The 17437-nt window shown below is 33.4% G+C and overlaps 1 protein-coding gene across 4 annotated transcripts in view; it reads left to right on the top strand.

The window, feature by feature from the left end:
* The first annotated feature begins 8645 nt into the window (after positions 1–8645).
* LOC126883197 (protein-cysteine N-palmitoyltransferase Rasp) overlaps positions 8646–17437 on the top strand; it is a 51908-nt gene continuing 43116 nt past the window's right edge. The window contains exons 1-3 of one of the 4 annotated variants that reach the window (XM_050648447.1): positions 8646–8826; positions 8935–9201; positions 9251–9432. In XM_050648447.1, the coding sequence (XP_050504404.1) occupies positions 9114–9201; positions 9251–9432 (270 nt within the window). In that variant the 5' untranslated portion in view covers positions 8646–8826; positions 8935–9113. The remainder of the gene's footprint in view (positions 8827–8934; positions 9202–9250; positions 9433–17437) is intronic. The other 3 variants (XM_050648445.1, XM_050648444.1, XM_050648446.1) reach the window with 3 other exon arrangements.

Below are 17437 nucleotides of genomic sequence, written 5' to 3'. Positions count from 1 at the left end.
GAATAGAGTAAAGTAAAGTGTAAATAAAACCTACTGTAAGTAGGTTCCTTGGCGGGGGACTCCATTTGCAGCGTTATAATTAATTTCCAAAAAAATTATCCTAATTCCAAGTTCAGTTTGCTTATTTCCGTCATGTAAACAATCTATTTTCGTGTTAAATATGCAGGTCTCAACCGAGTGGGATCCGTACTACCACCCTAGGCCTACCTCTTAGCATCATCCGACACGACTTAGTTTTCAACCCTTAAAGTCAATCCCTGTCTAGTTTGCATACATTTCTGAAAATTTTGCATCAGGCACCGAATTCTTTTGTCGCTTACAGTGGTTGTAAGTCACCTGAGTCCATTGTTTCTTTCTTCTGCTTTGCTCACGGTGGTTGTAAATCACCTGAGTCCATTGTTTATTTCTTCTTCCTTGCTGAGCTTGCTGTGCTCCTCTGTTTCTCTGTTTTCTATTTTTATGATGATAAATCCTTCTTTCATTTGTTTCATGTTTCTTCGTATTTGTATCCTCTCTATATTGATACCTCCTCGTATAATTTTCTTTTTCGTATTTATTTGTATTTTTGTAATTTTTCTTCTTGTTTTCGCTTGTTTTCCTATAAGTTGGATCTAGGTACGTCCTTGTATCACGACGTCTTTTTTCTTTTGTTTTTCTGTAATGTTTATCACGGTACATCTTCGACCCGTGTGATTCGTATTGTTTTTTATTTCTGTGACCACGATACGTCCTCGTGTCACGTCTTCTATTTTCTTTCGCGTTGGTTTTGTCACGATTTCCTTGGCGTTAGTACTGTTGCAGTTTTGTTTCTGTATGTTTCTCTTCTTTTTTCAGAGTTATTGTTATAATCTTTCTGTGTTACATTGTTTTCTTCTTTCCGTTGATCGACGTTTTGTTTTGTATTGTATTTGTGTCCGTTTGGTACACCTCTTTTGCTCCCTTATACCTACTGTCATTCGGTACCTGCGGGAGTCTTTTGTTTTGTAATGTATTTGTGTCCGTTTGGTACACCTCTTCTGCTCCCCCATACCTACTGTCCTTCGGTATCAGCGGGAGTCTTTTGTTTTGTCATGTATTTGTGTCCGTTTGGTACACCTCTTCTGCTCCCCCATACCTACTGTCCTTCGGTATCAGCGGGAGTCTTGTTTTGTAATATATTTGTGTCCGTTTGGTACATCTCTTCTGCTCCCCAATACCTACTGTCCTTCGGTATCAGCGGGAGTCTGTTGTTTTGTAATGTATTTGTGTCCGTTTGGTACACCTCTTCTGCTCCCCCATACCTACTGTCCTTCGGTATCTGCGGGAGTCTTGTTTGGTTGGGACGAGTGTTTTGTCACTCTTTCCCACGTAGTTGCCCCTGATACAGAGCTGAATTGTACTGTATTGTACGATAGTTCTCGTATTATGACCTGTTTGTTGAGGATTTGATTCCTTTCTTTGTGTCGCTCCTGACACTATCCATCCTCGGTTTGTGTTTTGAGTGGGTAGGCCGTTACTTCCTCGGTCAATACCCTCCTCGTATATGTAACTGTATTTTTTGGTAGTGCTCATGTAGTACTAACGCCTGTTTCTCTTATACTGCTTCCTGTTTATAAAGTTGTTCCAATTCGCACATTTCTAATTATTTTTATTATTTTCTTATGTAATTGAACAAACTGTCGACGATATGGAATCTGCCATTTTTCTATTTACAACCTATGACACTGACCTAATTGTAATCTTGTCTGCTGTTATGTAATTTGCAACTCCTGCTAACGTGTTATGTTTTGTGACATTGACTTTATTATGCGTAATATTGTGGTAGGACGTATAAATATTATTGCAACGGAAACTATTTTTATTTTCCCTGTATTGAAATACTTTTGTATACTGTTTTTCATTTATTTATATAAGGGTTTTGAATTTAATTCAAGCGGCTATTTAAATCGACTTCAGTCTAATTATTTAAAATGTTTGGTAATGTATTATTATTATTATTAAATGTACGTTAAATACAAATATTATGAGATTGCTTTGTAAAATTATGAAATATGAATGAACTAAAAAATGCAATATGTATACGTTTTTTCTTAATCAAATTTTTAAATAAAATAAATATGTAATAAATATTTTTAGAGATAAATACCGTTTATTATTATTATATAGGAAAAAAAATCTATGTATATAAGTTAAATAGTTTCGGGTTAAATGAAAAATATTGTATAGAATGTACTAAAAAAATATATATCTATGTATAAGTTAAATAGTTTGGGGTTAAATGAAAAATATTGTATAGAGTGTACTAAAAATATATATATATATATATATATATATATATATATATATATATATATATATATATATATCTATGTATAAGTTAAATAGTTTGGGGTTAAATGAAAAATATTTCGGTATACGATACGTAAAAGTTGGAAAAATATTAACTCATTAAAAAACTTACGGTTTTTTTTTCTTTGAGCGTTGAGTCGCTCTTCTGGTTGTAGATTCTGCTCTGGATGCTCTCTGGCTCTCCTGATTCTGGTTTCTGATCTGGATGCACTCCGGCTCTCCTGATTCTGGTTTCTGATCTGGATGCACTCCGGCTCTCCTGATTCTGGTTTCTGATCTGGATGCACTCCGGCTCTCCTGATTCTGGTTTCTGATCTGGATGCACTCCGGCTCTCCTGATTTTGGTTTCTGATCTGGCTGCACTCCGGCTCTCCTGATTCTGCTTTCTGATCTGGATGCACTCCGGCTCTCCTGATTCTGTTCTCCCGGGCCTAGCGTCGTCTATCTGCTACTGGGTTTGTTTGGTGTGGACTGTAGTTGTCTCGTCGAGTTTGTCGAGTCTCGTTTCTACCTCGATATCTCCTTTTTTCTCGATAAGGACCATGTATAATCCCCACACTCTAACACAACCCGTGCCCGGGAGCCCTTAAGTGACTCGAAGGAGTAAGTTTATAGGCACATGTTGCTTGGTGGAGCTGATTCTTGTGAATGATTCTAAATGTGTATTCTTTCTCAGCGGTGGGACTTAGTATTGGTGTCAAGCCACGCGCTGAGTATATTTACAAATATTGAGAACAAAGAAATATATTTAATCATCAAATTAAATAATGCAATTGCCCGAATTATTGTTTACAGTTTACAATTCGTGAACTAAATTAGAGACCCGTACATGTAATTATACAATAACAAATTGGTTCATGTCATATACGGGGTGATAAAAATATACTGTTCAATATCGAATATGAATAATGAATGTTTGATATTGGACTGAAACCAGCCTGTATTAAGACTCGTTGCTTCATACTGGAAACGTAAAAATTCTCTATTAATAGTAGAAGCCTATAACTAATATATTTATGAGTATTAAATAACTGGCATTCTACCGATATACTGCTATATTTTGAACTAAATCGAATTTCGAATTTAATTAACCTTTAATCAATTTTCCTTAGGGATAAATCCCAATTTCCTCAACTTATTCGAATTCAATGCAGTTTATTTGAGTTTAATTCATTTACTTATATCAAATATTAATGATCTAGTACTCAACAACTATCAATTACATAATTATTCCTCTAAAAAAGATGATAAAGTAGTTTGTGTTCTTTGCAAATATTAAAAATGAAGTAACAAAAAGGATAACTAAACATTTGCCAATAAACTCAGCAAGATTGACAGCTGTTCTGAAGACATTATTATTGTATATTCAAAATAATCGAACGGCAGAAGTGCACTATACCCTGTTTTTAAAATATGAGGAGTAATTCAAATTTACCGCACCGTAATGGTTGTTTGTAATTGGTCCAATCTCAGGCAAGTTTACTCCACGGTCCCTATACTTTGTTTCACGTTAAGAATGGAACGTTATGCTTACGGAGATCAGTGTTGCCAAACCTCTTGCTCACGGGTGGATACTCGACTGCCTATATACGATTCATTCTAGTCAGTACGGCGTCGCATCAGCGCGCTTCTATCGATCATAAGAAATCCATGGAGCTATCTCCGCAATATTCTATTCTTAACGTGAAACGCTCTATAGACATTTACTAGGGCTGCCTACTCCGACTAACCAGTGAACATTAAGACCCTGATTACGTCACGGAGTACAGTAATTTGAGTCGTAATATGATTATTCAATATTTTTATTTCTTTGATATATGGAAAATAGTAAAGATAGTTACGTCGACTTCCACATCGGACGTCGTTGTCAAAATACAAAATATTAATAAATTAAACAAAGATATTGTTGCTTAGTAAAAATATAGACATAAATACATTTTCAGATTACATATTACAGACATATAAGACACATATGCCGTGAATAAAGAGAAATTGAAGGAATAAAAAGAAATTGAATTGACGAAAAGTTCTATTACAGGACATGTTTTATCTCGTCAAATTCCTTCATTTTCACGGTAAAATCACAGAACACTTTAGATGATCTATGGTTAAAATTGGATGTCAAATTGTGCTTTGTACAACAAACCATATAGTCGAGGAAATGAAGCTGGAAAAATGGCAAAACCTCGCAATTTTTTCGTCCAGCATCGATTTGTATAAAAATTTGGGATTAGGCTCATTTCACCCTCTAGTTCATTTTCTATATTGAGCCGTTGTACGCTTTTGGTTTTTTAAGGGTGAAAACCACCCCTAATTGTAAATAATTATAAAATAACATTTTAAACTTTAATATTGTCAACATTTGTTTCTGATTATTTACATAATTATTGTTTTATGCTTTAAGATATAATATTATAATCTTTCAACCCTTAAAACCACCCGTGTTGGAGCTATATATAAAAAGTTTACTTATCCTAAAAGAATAATTTCGGCTTGCATCAATTTACATAAAAATTTGGGGTTAGGATCATCTTACCCTGTACTTCATATTCTATATCATGCTCAAGTGCGTTGATTATTTTTAGGGGTGTAAACTACCCCTTATTGTCAAAAATTATATAAAAACATTGTAAACTTTAATGTGGGTAAAATTTGGTTTTGACTGGTTAAATATTGATTGTTTTATGCTTTAGGATATATAATATTTCAACCCTTAAAAACCACCCTTAATAAAATTGCAATTTTTATAAGTATGTAGATAATTCAATAGATCTATTCAGAAAAAAAGTAGAATTAAAGAATTACAAAAACATTTATTTACACAAAAATACGAATTTGCCAATATGTAAAAATACACATACAAATAGTTTTTTAGTCATCATCCAGTATACGAACCGGTTCTGTGGTATTATATACATGGAAAATGCCCTATACGGGGAGTATTCGAATTTTTCGAAAAAAAATTAGTTTTATAAACACAGCTCCTTCATTTTTGGCGATAAAAAGTTTTTTCAATAATGGTTTTCTAAGATTTTTGAAGAGTTATAAGACTGTGTAAATTAAATTCCGTAAAGGCCGCGTCTCACCATCAAATAATTTGATCAAACAGTTTGAGCAAACTTGACGTACTTGAGGAAGTACGTCAAAGTGACGTCACAATTGCAGTTTTTTTTTTGAAATTCTAAAAATCTGTGAACTATCAGTCTAGTTTGATCAAATTTTTTGTATTTGTACTTTATTTAAAATTAAAATTTTTCATTATTATCCACAATGAACACTCAGGATGTGACGTCACTAACTGTCACTTTAAAGGCCGCGTCTCACCATCAAATAATTTGATCAAACAGTTTGAGCAAACTTGACGTACTTGAGGAAGTACGTCAAAGTGACGTCACAATTGCAGTTTTTTTGAAATTCTAAAAATCTGTGCTCTCACTATAAAGACCGCGTCCCACCATCAAATAATTTGATCAAACTGGTTTGAGCAAACTGAAAGGGACAGTTAGTGACGTCACATCCTGAGTGTTCATTGTGGATAATAATGAAAAATTTTAATTTTAAATAAAGTACAAACAAGTTAGACAACTCAATACAAAAAATTTGATCAAACTAGACTGATGGTGAGAGCACAGATTTTTAGAATTTCAAAAAAACTGCAATTGTGACGTCACTTTGACGTACTTCCTCAAGTACGTCAAGTTTGCTCAAACTGTTTGATCAAATTATTTAATGGTGAGACGCGGCCTTCAGTCTAGTTTGATCAAATTTTTTGTATTGAGTTGTCTAGCTTGTTTGTACTTTATTTAAAATTAAAATTTTTCATTATTATCCACAATGAACACTCAGGATGTGACGTCACTAACTGTCACTTTCAGTTTGCTCAAACTGTTTGATCAAATTATTTGATGGTGAGACGCGGCCTTCAGTCTAGTTTGATCAAATTTTTTGTATTGAGTTGTCTAACTTGTTTGTACTTTATTTAAAATTAAAATTTTTCATTATTATCCACAATGAACACTCAGGATGTGACGTCACTAACTGTCACTTTCAGTTTGCTCAAACCAGTTTGATCAAATTATTTGATCGTGGGACGCGGACTTCAGTTTGCTCAAACCAGTTTGATCAAATTATTTGATGGTGGGACGCGGTCCTAAGATCCCTTTTTAGATCCGTAAGATCCTTTCCCAATTTTTAATTAAGGTGGGTTTAAAGGGCTCGAATAAAGGGGTATTTGCTCGTAAATAGATGTTTTAATTAGCTATATCTCGCTAACTATTCACTGTAATGAAAATCTATGTATAAGAAAATTTTAGATATTCAAAAGGCTACAATTCAGTAGTCTAGCATTTTTTCGTATCTCCAGTATTTTCGGAGATATTTTGAAGAAAATGATAAAAAATGCGAAATTGCAAAAAATCAATTTTTCTTTAAACTCCAATTTTTCTAAAATTAGGCCCTTTAAATAGGTCGGTAGGTAGCCCTGTAATAGGTCAAACTTCTTGGGCGTATTAATATAAATATAAAAGAAATTACAGAAAGCCGAAGACCAATTTTTAATTACGAGGGTAGTTAGAGGGTTGTTTTCACTGTTTTTTTCGTAGAGAAAAACAGGTACCGACTTTTTTTTTATCATAAGTTGCTCAATGTTTATGCTAGACTTTTTATTATTTTTTTGAAAGATCTTATTGCATGCTTGAAAAAATATCATTTAAGTTTTCCTGGAAAAATGCAAAGTTTTCCCGTTATTTGGCTTTGATTATTTCAAATTATGCATTTAATGAAAAAGGTATCCTTTAACATGCCGTATCTCGGTTTGTATTGGTCGTAAAAATATTATACTAAAATAGTTTGGTTTGTATTACTAAATACAATTTTGATATCTAGTGTTTTTGATTAAATGCAAGTTTTTCGAGTTATTCTCAAAAAACCCTCTAAAAAAGTCGATTTTTCCGTTGAAAAACTGCTACTTTCAACCACGAATAACTCGAAAAATATTAGTTTTACGAAGAAAATGTAAAAAACATTTTTTTCTTAGAATTACTTTTTACATCGATTTACATGGTTAAAATGTAATAAAAAATTCCCATTCCCGAGATGGGGTGGCAACCACCCTTAAGGTTTTAGCGTACAGCAGCATGATATAGAAAATGATCCTTGGACTATTACCTACCTTCTGTGAAAATTTCAAGTAAATCCATCTTGAACGAAAAAATTGCGAGTCTTCATTTCCTCGACTAATACATTTTGTTCATTTTAAATTTGGCCTTGAATAAATTCGTCGATTTCTTGATCAATTTATTGTTGGTGTAAAGCGGGTATAAAAATTAAAGGAATAATGCAGAAAACACAAAAAATCGCCGATATAACTCATGATACTAAAAATAACAAGATAATATATTGCGCATCCTGAAGAGAGGGAGAGAGTGTCATTTAGAGCGAAGTGACGACACCACCTTTTTTATTTGGTTCAGTGCTGTTTCACTCTTACGCATAGTAAAGCTGCGACAGTAGTCCTCCCCTTCCGTGCTTATACTCACACTTAATTGTCATCTTAGTTTCTCGATACAATGTGTTAGAAAGAGATGCCGCAAACCAGCCCATGAGATCTTGTCGTCAGGAAGCGCATAAGGTAGGCTCCATCGAGATAGGAGTGGAGCTAATCCACTCCATCCGCACCACTCCTCTCTCGATGGTATGTAATATGCACTTTATGTAATATATATGGGCCATTCCACGAACATACTCCTGTTTTGGATTACTTCGACAACGAATATTTTACTGTGCAACATTAAGAAGTACGAAAGTAAATGGCGCTAATAATTATTCCAATATACAACAATGTAATTTGCAATTTACTTTCGTTCTTCTAATTTTGCACAGTAAAGTATTCGTTGTCGAAGTAATCCAAAACAGGCGTATGTTCGTGGAATGGCCCATACCTCTATGGTCCGAATAGGGCTTTTCATCCACAGTAATTTGTTTCGAGCTTCTGTCATATTTCGTATAATCCGTGTATATTAAGTTTGAATAGGGCTTTTCATCGATTGTCATTTGTTTCGAGCTTCTGCCATATGTTGTATAATCTGTGTATAATATTAAATACACTTATGACACGGATTATACGACATATGACAGAAGCTCGAAACAAATGAGGGTGAATGAAAAGCCCTATTGTTCGCGTTTGTAATGTAAGCTATCAACAAGAATTCAAACTCGGCTCTCCAGTTACGTCATGTGATGCGCGAACTCGGACGTATTTCCGCTACGGGAAGATCCTATCTTGTATCTTGTTATCTATAGTATGATATAACCAAAGTCATTTTCAATCAAATTAAGTCAAAACAGAAAGTGAAACGTACGCCGATGTGTGTAGTATATAGTATACAGTATACAAAATGTATATACACATCGACGTACGTTTCAATTTATGTTTTGACTTAATTTTATTGAAAATGAATCGTACCGCATGCATGGAAAAAGTAGGCTGCCTACAAGTAGGTGTGTATTCTTTGATATAACTTAATTAATTTAAATTTTAAATGCTAATAGTATCAACATTTCATAAATTTCAATGGTGTCAAAATTTTAGTGCTGTTAACATTTTAGCCTGAGAAAAATCCAAAGAATGTACAAATGTAGAGTGTAGACCCTGACTGCTGAGGCAAGACAAAAGTAGCCCGAAAACAGAAGAAGAAGAAGAACTTAGCTAACTTCATGCTACTAATATTAACCAAAAAAAAAATGTAAACAATAAACAAAAGTGCATTTGGTGTGGTAACTCTGGTATGAATGTTGAAATTTATATTTATTTCTTCATTTGGACTATATCTGTTATCTATTCTGTGTATAGTTTCTCATCCACCACTTACACATGTAAGTATGTATATAAGTTTATGATTCCGTTTACCTTTTTTCTTTTTAGATTTTAGATTCTATAAAGATGAATTCAATGATTTTACTGAAGATTTACAATATTTCCCAAAAAGAGATAAGTCAGATATGGAATGGGAGTCTATCATGTTCTTAGTAACACAATATTTTCCCTGGGTTTTAATTTATTTAGTAGTATCTCAAATACTCAAATATTGTTCAGCCTCTAAAACAGTAAGTAAAAATGTATCAAGTTTATAGTTACACCTTTGCTGTGTTGAGAGATATTTATAAACTTACGTTGACTGAGTTACAAGTCATATATCCCGCAGTGAACCCTTTTCATAGTGCATTATGATCTATACAGTAAGCGCCACGTTATAAGACACATGGCTAGGTACCTAATGGCTATGCTTATGGGCTAATCCAGTCGGTTCTCAGATGTGACTTTCATCTTTTGTCATGTTACTGTCAAGAAAATATTCAAAATAATTGTTTTTCCATACAAAAAATACATGAATTAATAGCATTGTTACTCTGCTTTAAAGTAACATTATTGAAACACCAAGAATATTACAATACTCTAAAACTTTTACAACTTTAACAAAATGACAACTATAATGTCATACAGGTCCAGCGAGCTTTAAAGGGATCATGGCCAATACATGTATTTCGGCTCTAGGTGGTTGGCCAATACAAGGTTTTCAAATAATTATTATATAAAAGTCCAATACTTCAGTCGACTGCTGGATTCTGAACTAAGCTGCGCAAATGCAAGAGCCTGCATCAAATTTACCATTTCAGTCTGTTTTAAATCAGCTGAACGAATCTAGAGGTGGGCTGAATTGGGTTAAGTGATATTTTATTCATTGTGATTTTTGTCTGTAATTGTGATTTAACAGAACAACGAAATATTCATATGTTAAACTCCTAATAAAAAGTGTTACCACTATGGACCATCGTAAAATTCTACACGTGTTATTATTTTGTTTAGGTCACTATTATAAAATTGGGTTTGCTATTAGAACACATACCATATGCCACCAGTGCCAAACGAAAATAGAAAAATTTAATGTAACGTTTTTATAGAAGTTGGTGATAATTCTGCATCATGCAATATTTGTAAGATAAAGCTGTCTTATAAAACTTGGAGAACATAGAAAACAAAATTTTAATACATTATTGTTTCCTATAATGCACAAAATGTTAAAGGTGGTATACAAAATGATATGAAAATGAAACATTTTGGATGCTTTGCACACACAATAAACTGGCAATAAACTTAGGGAGTCAATCTACAGCATCTCTAGAGATCAAACCAGAATGGAAATAGATGCTTACAAGGCAGCAAAAAGAGAACTGGAAGAAAGAAAATCTGCTGGTGAAGTAAATCTGGGCATTATATATCAAAATGGAGCCCCAGTAGTTAAAGAAACTAAGCAAAAAAACTAGTTTCATCCCCATTAGCACTATTTTATCAAAATGTTGGTGGCCTGCGAACCAAATTATTTGATGTGATAAAGAGTATTTCATGTTGTTCGTATGACATTATAATATTTGCTGAAAGTAACCTTAATGATAATATAACCGATTGTGAGATTACATGTGTTGGCTTTAATATCTACAGATTTGACAGATCTTTAAGGACGAGTCCCAAACAAAGCGGTGGTGGTGTTCTGGTTTTTGTGAGCAAGAAGATACAATCTCAACGTATCTCTATTAATGAAGACAGAGTTGAGCAAATCTATATCCTATGCCAATATAAAACAACAAGGTTTGTGGTGGGTGGAGTATACATTCCTCAACAATCTTCACGTGATACTTACAGTTTGCATTGTCAATCTATAGAAGATATTACGATACGTTACACTTCACTTAACATATACATATTTGGTGATTACAACCTACCCAATGCAACTTGGCTGAATGACTAGTATGGATTAATGGTTCAGTGTCCTGGAGGGGATCCTGCAATAGATGTTGCTCAAGAGTTAGGGTTTTTAAAATTCTTTCAACACATTAATGTTCCTAATAATCGTAATGTATTTTTAGATTTGGTTTTTCAAATGTTAGGGAATTAAATGTCTTGAAAGCAAAAGATCCTTTGGTAGACCCTAGCCAACACCATGTGGGTTATGAGTGTTTTTTAAACTTAGATTTAACTGATTCAAAAAATTTAAAATATGATGAATTTTTTTATGATTTTGTAAATGGAAACTACGCTGAACTCAATAACTTCCTTGCATCCATAGATTGGCAGAACTGTCTGGTTGAGGGTGTTGATAATTCTGTGGGTTTGTTCTATGATGTTCTGTTGACGGGGATAGCATTGTTTGTACCATTAAAAAGATTCAGAACATCTACCTTCCCTAAATGGTTTTCCCACGAACTCAGGAATTTAACGCAGGAGAAAAAACGTGCCCACTCTATGTACATGAGAAGTCAGTCTGATGCTGAATATGTTAGGTTTTCTCGCCTTAGGGCTGAGTGTAAGCGTTTGTCTGATACATGCTTTAGTGGCTATATGGGTGGAGTAGACATTAGCTTAAAAAATAACCCTAAATCATTTTGGAAGTTCATTAATGACAAGCGATCTACTCATAGCTTACCGAGCTCTTTATTTTATTTAGACCAATCAGCATCTAACGGTCAAGATATAGCAAATTTATTTAAGAAGTTCTTTCAAACTGTTTACTTGCCTAATAATGGTCAGCTCCGGGTGCCCTGCTACCCTGAGGGTAGCAATGTAAGTACATGTATTAGACCTGCTGCGATATCCATAATTGAAATTTTTGACAGTATAAGTGATCTTCCCAATAAGCTGTCAGCTGGTCCTGATGGTGTGCCTAATTATCTTTTGAAAAAGTGTGTCTGTACTCTAGTCATACCTTTGCATTTACTGTTTAACAGGTCTTTAGCGACATCTATGTTTCCGGCTGCTTGGAAGGAGAGCTACGTTATACCTGTATATAAAAATGGGCAAAAGGATAACATTGAATATTATCGCAGCATATGCATTCAGTCTGCAATACCCAAGCTTTTTGACAGCCTGGTGGCCAAGCAGCTTTCTTGGTTGTGTAACGGATTAATTTCCGATTCGCAGCATGGCTTTCGCATAAAAAGGTCTGCTGCGACGAACTTGGTCGAGTATCAGTCTGACTTATTGTGTCAAATGGAGGATCGTAAACAGATAGATGCCATATACACGGATTTTTCGAAAGCGTTTGATCGTGTTGATCACCAAATACTCTTGGAAAAGCTGGTGTCTGTGGGTTTTGATGTTAACTTTGTCGAGTGGATTAAGAACTCCTCATCGGGGCGTACTCAACGAGTGAAGATTGGTAGCTATTTATCTGACATTATTACAGTAAGCTCCGGAGTTGCTCAGGGTGGCCATACTTCTCCGCTTCTATTTATCATCTTTGTTAAAGATATAAATAATTGCTTTTTGAATAGTAAATGCTTAATGCTAGCTGATGATCTGAAATTCTGGAGACCAGTGGATGGTTTGTTGGACCAGGCGTTGTTGCAGGAGGATCTTGATAGACTGCAGGAGTGGTGTGTTCGAAACAAACTTTTCTTGAATGCCAGGAAATGCTGTTTTATAAGCTTCTTTCGGAAAGTCAGTAGAATTGAAACAGATTACATCATTAATAATCAGCCACTTGAATATGTATCTTCCGTTAGGGATTTGGGTGTTGTTTTGGATGAGAAGCTTTCTTTTGTGGAGCATGTAAATGCTGTATCTGTGAAGGCAGCTAAACTTTTGGGATTTGTTACAAGAAATTGCAAATTCTTCTCTATTGAATCTACTAGGCTTGTTTACTGTAGCTTAGTAAGGTCCCTCTTGGAGTACAGTTCTGTGGTTTGGTCACCCTATTTCCAGACTCATATTGATACTATCGAGAGAATACAACATAGATTCTTGAGATCATGTGCTTACTATACACAAACTATCATTGTCAATCACGATTATTCTTTTCTTGAACAACAGTTGTCCCTACCTCCACTTAAGGTACGCCGTGACATAGCAGGTGCTGTTTTCATTTTTAGGATCATAAATGGACTTATAGATTCTCCCAATCTTTTAAGTCAGATTAATTTTAATGTTCCTTATCAAGCTCTCCGTTACCATAATATGTTTAAAATACCTTTCCATAGAACATTGTATGGCGTTCACAACCCACTTGATAGGTATATGGGATTGTTAAATAATTACGAACTTGATTTATTTAATATAACTCTAAATCAATTAAAAAGATCTCTTGCTCTGTGATGTTATTTTTATACTCTTAAGTGTTATGTTTGTATGTTGTATATTTTTTTGTAGTCAATATTTATGTTATATATTAATTTTCGTGACATATGAAATTTTTCAGTGTTTTTATACTTTTCTAATTCTCTATTTTTTATATTAATTAAGTCATATTTAACACATTGAATTTATTATTACCTTTCGGAAATGTATTAATATTTAACTGTAATTTTTCTGTTAATGGGGTTATCCCGTATAATAAATAAATAAATAAATAAATAAATAAATAAATAAATAAACTTTATTGTGAACAATGGCTTAACGACGTTCTACACCTTCGTTGCGGGGTATGCCTCTCAGAGGAAAGGGGGAAACTTATATGCAAGCGAAAGTTGGTAACAATGCATTTATAGCAGAATACTCAAATCATGCCTGCTCGCCCGCTCGCCGCCGTAGCTACTACCAACTTTGTTAAATTTCGAAACAGTATTTTCACTTTTATTTAATAATGATACGGTAAACAATCCTCATTTTTTAATAGGTTATTCCTTACAAAAAAACCTTTAATTTAAGCACAAATAATTAAAAATCGTAAGTTTGGGTCAAAAGTTATTAACTTTTTAAGAATTCCCATAAGAGCCCATGTTAAAACTTAACTTTGACCCTTAATAGTAATTAAACGGCACGGTAAAACAATTTTTAAAAAGTCAAGTCTTAGTTTTTTGAAGTAAACTATAACATACTAAAATTTCATGCAAATCCTTAATTCTTTGCCGAATGTGTAGAACGTTGTTAAAGGATGAGGAAATCAGCCACAATTTAACTTAAAAAATGATTTTATTGACGTTTCGACTACCACTTCAGATGTCGTTATTAAAAATGATGAGGAAATCACTAAAAATTTAACCAAAATAAAAAATATCATAAGCCTCTTTAAAAATAGTTCTACAAGCAACTGCTAAACTTTTAGATTTTCAAAAAATCCAGGAAATGGGAATCCTCCCAAATTACTGCAAGATGTTTCCACACATTGTAATTCGTCATTTTATATGTTGGAAAGATTTATTCAGCTAGAAGAAATTGTTAAGGCTATTATAAGCATATGCTTTTTCTCATGAGCATCTTTCAGTGCGTCACAGTTTTTCGATTTTATTATCGAATTATATAATATATCTACGAATATAATCTGTACAATTTATAAGACTATACAAATCAAAGAAAATACCATTTTATAAATGCAATAAAAACAATTGATTTTGTTTTTATGCCAAATTGCAAATAAAATGTGACAACTGTTAGATTTAACTAAAATGTCATGTACACTAAAATGTATATTATTTATCAATGACTTACCTTTTTTTCTATCATTTCTGACGCACTGAAAAATGCTCATGAAAAGAAGCATAACAAATATGTACATAAACAATAGTTCAACAATGTATGAGTGGAATTTTATTAAACAGATATCCCAAATAGTAACATCCTGTCGATTTCAACTTTTCTTGGTTTTCAAATAAGGTTTCAAATAATTCCTTTTAAGGATCCAACAAATGCGGAAATAGCACAGACAATCTTATTAGTACCGTGCAAGTTCGGAAAGCGACACCTGGTTTCATAGTTCAGCAACATTTTTCTCACTTTTAATTAGATTGGCCAATTATATTAGTCCTGGTTGCTGGATAATTGTCAAGGCCATAGCCCAAAAAAATATAAGAAGAAAAAGTAAGACTGAGGGTATGTTATTAAAAGGTAAACAATTGTTTGTAGTAAATAAAATTAAAGATGCAGTACTACAAGCAAAATACAATTAATTAAATTTTCTTTTATATAATAATTGCATATCATATCAATATTGTGGAGCAACATATAATTTTTCTTCTTCAATGACGGTAGGTATGAAATATACGTCAATTTGACAATTTCAATTGACAATATGGATTATTTAAGAAAGTTGCAATATTTCTCCACTACTCGCGCATGATCATTTCTCGTAGCCGTACCCCTCCAAGTACTTGCACACAGCGAATTGCAGAAAAACTTGGAATGGAACAAAAAGATAAAGGATCTACGACTCAAAATTTATTAGAACATGAGAAAACTTCTGCAGATCCGGATGATATATGGTATCGCAGGATCAACCATGAGGCACTACGACAAGCAGGGCAATAATAGAAATGCAAAGATTTAGGGAATGCGATCGGTTGCCGCGAAATGAAGATCCGGTAAAATGGTGGAGAGGAAATAAATATATTTTTTCTTATCATGCACAAGTAGCTCAAGAACGCCTTAGTGTCATTGGAACTTCAGTGCCTTGCGAACGGTTATTTTCCAAGGCTGGTCTAATTATTTCTGATTGAAGAACTCGAGTTAATTATAAAAATGTTAAAAGGTTGCTATTCTGAAATTTTAATTTAAAAGTAACAAATAGTAACTAATAAGTATTTGTAGCAAATACTGGTATTTAAAGTATACTCTGTATTTAGTTTTTAAGAGGGTAGGCGCAAAATTTCGGGCCAATGCTTTTTAAATGCATTTATTTTTTGCGAATCCTAAGAAAACTAATAAGTATTTTTGAAAAATTTAAACGCAGAATAAAAGATTACATTATTACCGAGTGCTGAAAGTCCCTGAAAACCTCGATAATGTATATTTTAATAAGTTACAGGGGTGAAAAAGAAGAGGAAAGTGAGTGTGATTTTTAATTTCAAATATCTCATTCAAATGACACTTTTTGTTTATAGGTCTGGATCCCGCGTATGAAAAAAAAGTTGATTAATAGCAAGCTGAAAATTTGTTAATAGCTTAAGGGTGTCACAGGTTAAAACAGGTTAAAAATTTGGAACGGTCAGACCACGAAAACGGCAAATTTATTTTGTCCGACAGAACAGACTTAAACTCTTCGAACAGAGATTAAACTCTCATGCAAAAATCAGACTGCGATTTATCACCAAATGGGCATTTTAATGAGTGGAACATGTAGAATATGTCAAATGACAGGAATTATGACAGGTAATAAATAGCAGTCTGATTTTTGCATGAGAGTTTAATCTCTGTTCGGAGAGTTTAAGTCTTCTCTGTCGGACAAAATAAATGTGCCGTTTTCGTGGTGTGACCGTTCCAAATTTTTAATCTGTTCCACAATTAAAACTGCCCCTGTTCCAGTGTTCCCATATATCAAAGTTTATCCGACTAGACACCCTTAAGCTATTAACAAATTTTCAGCTTGCTATTAATCAACTTTTTTTTTCATACGCGGGATCCAGACCTATTATTCTAAGGGACTTTCGGCCCTCGATAATAATGTAATCTTTCATTCCGCGTTTAAATTTTTCAAAAATACTTATTAGTTTTCTCAAGATTCGAAAAAAATGAATGCATTGAGAAAGCATTGGCCCGAAATTTGGCGCCTATGCTCTTGTTAGATTTTCTATTAACAATTAAGAAAATGAAAAAGCATCAAATTATATTAATGCAAAATTATTTTCATTACAAAAACTACTTTTTGAATAAAATTATGGTGTTGTTAAGGACATTTTAAGGAATAAGAAAAGACTACAGAACTCAACAATCAAAATAAATAGTGATAAAACAAATATGCAAAGGGATATGTTCAGTAAAGCTTGAAGAGAATTAAGACAGACAAAATAAAGGCCAAAAAGACACTGCCATAAAATATAGAAATGGTACCAAAAATTGAATCATTCGAGAAAGAAGGAAAAAACTAATTTCATCCCCATTATAAGTTTATTGTCAGAACGTTGGAGGACTTCGTACAAAAATCGTTAGTTCTGTTTTATGTTCTGATTATGATATTTTTATATTTGTTGAAAGTTGGTTACACGAGGATATTTTAGATAGTGAAATTAAAATACCTTCATATAGAACTTTTGGATGTGATCGTGATAATAGTTATAAGTCAAGAGGAAGAGGTATTTTGATTGTTGTTAAAGACTACATTAAGGTAACTGTGCTGAAACCTTTGTA

The sequence above is a fragment of the Diabrotica virgifera genome, chromosome 4, assembly GCF_917563875.1.
Source record: "Diabrotica virgifera virgifera chromosome 4, PGI_DIABVI_V3a".
NCBI classification, from domain to species: Eukaryota; Metazoa; Arthropoda; class Insecta; order Coleoptera; family Chrysomelidae; genus Diabrotica; species Diabrotica virgifera.
This window is presented reverse-complemented; position numbering and strand designations above follow the sequence as displayed.